The 7,810-nt window shown below is 38.1% G+C and overlaps 1 protein-coding gene across 2 annotated transcripts in view; it reads left to right on the top strand.

Annotated features, from left to right (window-relative positions):
• The window catches only part of LOC128697178 (uncharacterized), a 179,478-nt gene extending 172,898 nt beyond the window's left edge, over nucleotides 1-6,580 (top strand). For both annotated transcript variants that reach the window (XM_053788755.2, XM_053788844.2), the window contains one exon: nucleotides 1,066-6,580. In XM_053788755.2, the coding sequence (XP_053644730.2) occupies nucleotides 1,066-5,856 (4,791 nt within the window). In that variant the 3' untranslated portion in view covers nucleotides 5,857-6,580. The remainder of the gene's footprint in view (nucleotides 1-1,065) is intronic.
• Nucleotides 6,581-7,810: the final 1,230 nt, after the last annotated feature.

A 7,810-nucleotide genomic window follows, 5' to 3' on the forward strand; every position in this document is an offset into this window, starting at 1 on the left:
TTCAAAACCATAGAATTCATCTTCAGCTCCACTTCCATCAGTCTTAGAACTGTAAGTTGTGAAGAGGAGAGTCAGAATTCACCTGGAGAGTGAGTGGGGAGTGAGAGCTTCCTTGCCGCCAGGCACTGTGAACAAAGCTACTTTGCCGGCGTTCCCACAATGCCATGCGGGCATCCAGATTTTTCTATGGTGTGCACACTGACCACCCAGACCCATTCTCTCAGATGTAGGCCTGCCAGCTTTCTCGTACTAAATTTGACGCCGCTAGAATTTTGGCGTAGATCTACGGTTTGGACCCTGAACGTAAAACCATAGATCTATGGGATGGACCCTGAAAGGGTTAAAGGTTGCACTGAATTTTTTTTTTAATTTTGTATAAAGTTGGCCTAATTACCAACTTCTATGCACTTTGCACCATAGTTTTCATAATTGAATGGGCAATTTCTTGCTTCTTAATAAAATAGCTAAGAATTTGGTTGAATTAAGCAATTGAATTGCTGATGTGTAAAATTGCACCTAGGCTGCTAAGTTTGCACCTGCATAATTCTTTAAGCTTTCCATCAAACTTCATGCTTTTGGTGTCATTACCTTCAGAAAACAGATTCTCTACCATCTCAGAAGAATTTTTTTTTTTTTTTCACAAAATGCCAACATTGTCAGCACTTTTATTTTTGGGGCTTCCTACAGTGAAAGGGTTAATGGTAATAATATGACAATCATTGACTAGTAGACACTACTTACAAAACCTCAAAACTACAATTAATTAATAATACCCTTTGATGATAACTCAACAGAAAATATTTTTTATATCAGAAGCAAACAATCAAGTGCTTGCCACAGATTTTTCATCATACTTGTTCTTGCCTTGTGCATCAATAACACTTTTATCTCATAAGAGTATAATAATGAATATCTTTTAAAAATGTTATTCCAACATTTCACATTAATAGGAAGGTTGTAAAAGTTTACTATTTAACAAATGGAAAGGATCCTTTTAATGCAAAAATGCTTATTATATTTAATTTTGAGCTTTTCTACTTAAGATTAACTTTTTCTAATCCTTAGATTGGAGAGACCATACATTCTGGTCCAACGCTTGTGGTCCAGGAAAAACTCAAGAATGAGGACGTAGCAACCAGAAGTACCCGTGTCTTCCCAGCTGATGCTCGGGAGAACGTCCGTGTGCTCCGTAGAAGTTGTCACCTTGTAAAAATTCCTTCCACCAGGCAATACTCTCGCAAGTTACGAACACCTCTGTGTCCAGCTTCTCAGCCTCAACCAGTGCTCCATAGACTACGTACTCAATGTGACGTGGGGGCTACAGTCCATCATAAAACTTCTCCACCTGAGGTACTTGTACCTGAAACGTTAGTACCCGAATTAATTGTGCCCAAGACTTCAGATCTTAAAGCAACTATTCATCAGGTAACAGTGCCAACTGTTGTTACTGAAGCTCCAGTTCCTGAAGAATCTGTTGCTGAAGCTATATCTGAAGCATGTGTTGAAGCTGCTGTTCCTGAAGTATTGACAAATGTAGCCACTGTTCCAGAGTTGTCACTGAATGAGACGACGGTCCCTGAAGTGACACCGAATGAAACTGCTCTTCCTCAGAATCGGCTAACTGATGCTTATGTATCTCAGAAGTTTACAGTAACCTCTGCTACTGAAATTTTATTTAATGAGGCAACTGCTCATAAAGTAATAAAGAAGGAACCTTTATTTTCTCATGATAGTGAAAATGAATGTGATAATTTTCAAGACTTGTTGAATAAAACTGATGCTACTGTTGAGGTTAAAGTGAATCAGTTGTCCATTCTTGAGAATAAAGTAACAAAGGCTGCCAATCCTAAGGTTCAGGCTCATGACTCGACACTCCTTCTTGGAACTGTAAATGAAGGTGCTTTTTCAGGGCTGATTAAGACTGAAGCTGCTCTTCCTGAACTTGAAACCAAACCAGTAATTACTGGGGAAATTGTTGGAGAAGTAGCCAGTATTGAACCAACAATTGCTAAGTCCAAAGCATCTGTATTAGATTTCACTTCAGATCAAATCTCTGCTCATTCTCAAGCTAGTCCACCTGCAGCCACTAAATTAAACAGAGAAATGGTAAGATTGATTCAAGAAGCAGATGCTAAACTTAACTCCTTTTGTCAAAAAAGGAGAAGTCGAGCATCTAAAAGGTTAAATAGTGCAGATTTTGAAGCGGTTGTAATAAAATCAGAGCCACTAGTAAGAGCAAAGCGATTTACTAAACCTCGAAAATGTAGCTGTCGCTCAGAGAAGTCAGAGTCTGAAACATCAGACTCTCGTAGTGTAGCAGATAAGCGTGTCTGTTTCGATATGGTGGATAAAACTATAAAACGAGGAAAGCCAAAGAATGGGGAGCCTCTGTTAGGTGAGGCTGCAACCCATGTAAGTGCCAAGTACAATGGGGATGTGACTTCGGAATTAGTTAATGGAGCTCATAAAGTGAAAGGACGTAGAATCAGCCGTGTTAATAGCGATGAGTCTGATAATAGCTCAGTGTCTAGAAGTAATGGCAATATTGAACACAATGGTGAAAAGCTAGATTTTAGTCTTCTACTTGAAATCTCACCTGCTGACAGAAAGACCTTTGAAAGTAAAAAAGCAAAAATACGAAAAAAAACTGCTGACTGGTTGCTTATTTCCGAAACTGAACAGTATTATAATGAAAAAGAAGAAATAATGAGAAATAAAAACAAAGTGGATTCTGATAGTGAAAGTGATGAAAGTGATGATGGTACTGAAAACCAAGACTCTAAAAGTGACTGTTCTGATGAGTCCGAAGGGACAGCAAATCCACCCAGAGGCAGGGGAAAGGGAAAAGGGAAACATTCACGAACTACTGATGATGACTGTAAATCTAGTGCAAAAAGAATTAAAGATGATCCAGGTTTAAGTAAAAGAAGAGGGCGTCCAGTAGGAAGCAGAAATAGAAAAACCCGATATGATCTAACAATGTTAAACGATGATGATGATGACGACGACGACGAAAATTTCTTTGGCTTCCCCGTGAGCACTACTATACCACAAAGTAATTCTGTTGGAATTGGTTCCACTTTGCAAACTCGTTGCAAGATCAAAGGGGGAAGCAAACGTTTATCTGAGGCATCTAGTAGTAGAAAATCAGGTCGGAAGCGACTGTCAGATGCAGAAAGATTCCTTCGAGACAATCGGGAATACTATCACTTCCAGGAAACTGCAGAGCGGCTGAGACGGTCCACCTCAGTGGCAGACAAGGAAAGAACCAAGGCAGATGAATTTGAAGGAAAGGAATTTGAAAAGGAGGATTCAAAACTTAAGGAGACCTCCAATACCAAGAAATGTTTCACATTTGAGAGGAGAAGGAGAGTGACTCGTAGCACTGGAGGTAAACTAGAAGATCCACGTGATGGTGAGAAGAGCTTGGAAAAGATGGAAATAAAAGAGAAACCAAAATCCTTTTCCAAGAATTCTGACAAATTTGAATTAAAGGATAAGGACAGAGACATAAGGAGAGCTTCTGATGATAAGAAGAGAAGCTCAGAAGAGCAAAAAAGAAAAGGACTTGAAGAAGAGAAGAGAAGAGTCTCTGAGGACAAGAGAAAAGTATCTGAAGAAAAGAGAAAAGTCTTGGAAGAGGACAAGAGAAAAGTCTCTGAAGACAGGAGAAAAGTCTCTGAAGAGAAGAGAAGAGCCTTTGAAGAGGAAAAGAGAAAAGTTTCTGTAGAGAAAAGAAGAGTCTCTGAAGAAGAGAAGAAAAGAACTTCTGAAGAGAAGAGAAAAGTCTCTGAAGAGGAAAAGAGAAAAAGTTCTGAAGAGGAGAAGAGATCTTCTGAAGAGAAGAGAAGAGCCTCTGAAGAGGAGAAGAGAAGAGCCTCTGAAGAGGAGAAGAGAAGAGCCTCTGAAGAGGAGAAGAGAAGAGCCTCTGAAGAGGAGAAGAGAAGAGCCTCTGAAGAGGAGAAGAGAAGAGCCTCTGGAGAGGAGAAGAGAAGAGCCTCTGAAGAGGAGAAAAGAAGAGCCTCTGAGGAGAAGAGAAGAGCCTTTGAAGAGGAAAAGAGAAGAGCTTCTGAAGAGGAAAAGAGAAGAGCTTCTGAAGATGAGAAGAGAAGAGCTTCTGAAGAGGAGAAGAGAAGAGCCTCTGAAGAGGAGAAGAGAAGAGCCTTTGAAGAGGAGAAGAGAAGAGCCTCAGAAGAGGAGAAAAGAAGAGCTTTGGAAGAGGAGAGGAGAAGGCTCTCTGAAGAAGAGAAGAGTCGAGTCCCTGAAGGAGAAAATGGAAAAGTCTTTGAAGAAGGGAATAGAAAAATCTCTGAAGAGAAAAGTGTCTTTGACGAAGAGAACAGAAGGAGCTGTGATGAAAGTGCATTAAGGAGTACAGAAGGGCTGAAGACAAAGTACTGTGAGGAAGACTTAAGAATAACTTATGCAGAATGCAAGAAAAAAGCTAATGATGTTGACAAAAGAAAAAATACTGAGGATGGTAAGAAGAAAGGGCCAGAGGTAGATAAGAGAAAAACTTGTGATGATGAGGAGAGAATTATCCTTGCTGCAGAAGAGCAAACTGAACTCCTAGCAGAAAATCTGTGTCAACCCTACACAAATATTGATGGTTATTGCTCTATAAGTGCAGAAACAAGTACAGAGATGATAGATGGATCAAGAAGTGACTTACAGGATTTGTATTTCTCATTTGAGGGTGTACCTGAGCAAGAGTGTTGGTATCAAACATACCAGAGATTAATAGATGGTAATGATGTTAATGAATTTGTTTATGAAGAGGAACCCCTGAAGTTTGTTTTGCCATATGAAATGCCGAAGGAGTATGTTCGAGACTTTCTCTGTTACAAAAAAGGACTTGTGTCCAAGAAAAAAAATGACCTAGCAGATCTAGTAAGGAAATCCCCTAGATGCCATGCGTCCACCCTTGCTCTTTTCTCTGACATCATTCCAGCAAAAAAGGCAAAAAGTTCAAAAGTAGCAAAGTCTGCTCCGTTGAGAGTGGATGAAGCCTCCTCAGATGGAACAAGCACACCTGGTGCTGAGTCTGTGAGAATGCAGCCTCCTGAGTCTTTTGAATCAACAGAAGAATTAGCAATACTTGCATTACACATTGATCATGTTATGAAATTGGAGACTAGTGAGGAGAACCCTGTATGTAGTGCTCATCTTGAGTTAAAAGAAAGTGAAGAACAAGACTTAAAAAAGACACTGCCTAAGAAGCGTGGTAAAAAGAAGAGATTAACAAGTTCCAAGTTTGATAAAGGATCAGTGAATGTTGCTAAAGAGCTAAAGTTGTATGACAGTCCGCTTGCTCATGAAGTAGACCCATTTTTTATTGCTGGGCTTTGTGATGAGGTGAAAGACTATTTAATGCCAGAAAATATACTGGCTCGGGAAGCGTCTGAGGTTATTGACGATGCGTGTTTTTGTGTGTGTACTGATCGTGCTTCTTGTGATGAATTTTCTAGTGCTGATGATAATACAGAAGCAAGTTCAGAATGTGTGTCCTTATGTGACTCAGAAACTATTGACGGCTCTGTTGTCAGTGAACCTAAGCCTTGCCGTAGTGGTAAAAAACGTAGGAAGAACTTGACTGGCTGGCCAAAGACTCAAAAGAAGAAAAAATCTGTTCCTTCTCACACATCAGATGATAATGATAGTGCTATAGGGTGTGAGGATCTTGAACCAAAGAAACAAGGGCGCTGGAAGAAACACGATGACTTCAGTTTTCTGGAACAAACCACAACTGAGAAACTTGCTGCCCTGGCTGCATGTGATCGCAGAGCCTCCCCTCGTAAGAAGGCTTCCGTCTTGTATATGGATACATGGCCAGTTAGATTTCGAACACAAAAATAGAATTTATTAAAGTATATTGGTACAGTGAGTCAAATAGGTCTGTGTGTTGTATAAAAAGTGTTTATACATATTTATTATGAAATTGTATGGTATGCTTGATGATTTCTTCTTTTTTAAAAGATGGAACCAAGGAGTCTCAGGATAGCTCTGTAAGAGATTGTGTCAGAAATCTTTGTACAGTTCTGCAAGAGCAGATTTTCATTGGAGTGACTGTTAGAAGAATGTTTGGTTCAAATGTAAATTTTAAGATGAGCATTTTCTATGATTTATCAACTATAAAATAATCTGTCTAGTTACACACAGTTTTATTCTATTTATTTTCTAGAACATTAAGCCATGCAGAATCTTTCATTAATCTTTGTTTGTATATTAAATGACACCTGTATTGTTAAATTTCAACAAAAATTTGAAGGCACTGGATTAATTTCTTTGCAATTGCATTTCATTATATTTTTTACACAGTTTCAAAATTTTAATCATAACTTTGTTACTTCCTGTAGACATATACATTACCATGAAGACAAATGAACACAGAATGAAGGTTATATAAAAATTTTATTTAATTTTTTCACAAGTATGGACATACGCTTTATTTCCTTTTGTAATGTCTGTTTTGTAGAGTGATCCTGTAATGTATAAAAAGTATACATTTTGTAAATAAAATTCTTCTACTCGGAGTACTGGCCAATGATTCATAAATGTGAAATAAAGAGATGTTTGTATCTATCATCTTGCTTTATCCTCCATGATCTGCATATACAGGTTTTCTTTTTTTCATAATGAAAGCTGGCTTTCCATGAGAAATATGTTTTTGGCATCATTTTTATTGAACAAATCATATTATCTGCTCATATTGAATACAGTACAAAATATAATGAATATATAATTGGATGTACATAATAGACTAAATGTCCCTGTATATTTATACTTGCTTATATAAATGTTATATGCTTAAAAACAATGTGATTGATATTTAGTGTGCATGATTTTTGTCTATTGCTTTGTAATATTTACGTATATTTGATTTTGCGTAAAGACCTCTTGAAGTCTGTGCTAATTAAACTTTTAATGTATAGGAATATTTTGCTTGTCGAGTTTTCTTTCACAGAGTGCTCGGCATTTTTCATGTTACAAACATTGTATTAATCAAAGACTTCTTTTCCAGCTTTCTTACTCGTTATACAGAGCTTCAATATTTTTACCAGCATCTTTTAGAAAAAATAAAATCATGAAATTATGCATTAAACGTTTTTATAAATATTTATAGAATTATGTATATTCTTGTATATGCAATTTTATGAAAACTGTTATAATAATAAATTTACTGTCATGTGTTAGATTCATATCTCGACCACTGGATCTATTCATGTTTATTTCATTGTGAAATTCTCCTTCAAAGGGGGTCCCTTACCATGGCAAAGGGGCTCTTGATCTGAGGAATTGGACCTTTTCATTTTCCTCAGCTCTTATCTAAATATCCCCACCCATCCCTCTACTTTTTGTCTCGGGGATATTTCCCTATTGGCAAAATCCCACTCCAAGACAGAAGGAAAAGTAATCACTATCTGTCCTGTGCTGCTGAAACTTCTATTGATGGTGCTGTGATGATTGAATTACTGTAGCCAATGGAAACTGGATCATCTTAGGGAATGTCAGGTGACCCTCCGATGAGACTGGGTGGCCATCTGGCTGTCCCTGTGATGACAGAAGTACTACTGGAGGTTGCCTGTGGATTTGGGAGTGGTATCTGAAAGTGTAAAGCTTTTGGTGTTCTTGCAGCTTTTCCACAACTATGATTAGCTGAGAGACACTTGTACTGTTCATGCTCCTGTCTAAATGGGTGGTTTTGCTAAGCCTTTTTTAGACAGTTGTGGAGTTGCCATTCTGGTATTGTGCACTAGGTAGGTGGTGGAGACGGTACTTTATTCATCAGGAAAGAACACACTGGTCTTGA

This window comes from Cherax quadricarinatus, chromosome 2 (assembly GCF_038502225.1).
Source record: "Cherax quadricarinatus isolate ZL_2023a chromosome 2, ASM3850222v1, whole genome shotgun sequence".
NCBI classification, from domain to species: domain Eukaryota; kingdom Metazoa; phylum Arthropoda; class Malacostraca; order Decapoda; family Parastacidae; genus Cherax; species Cherax quadricarinatus.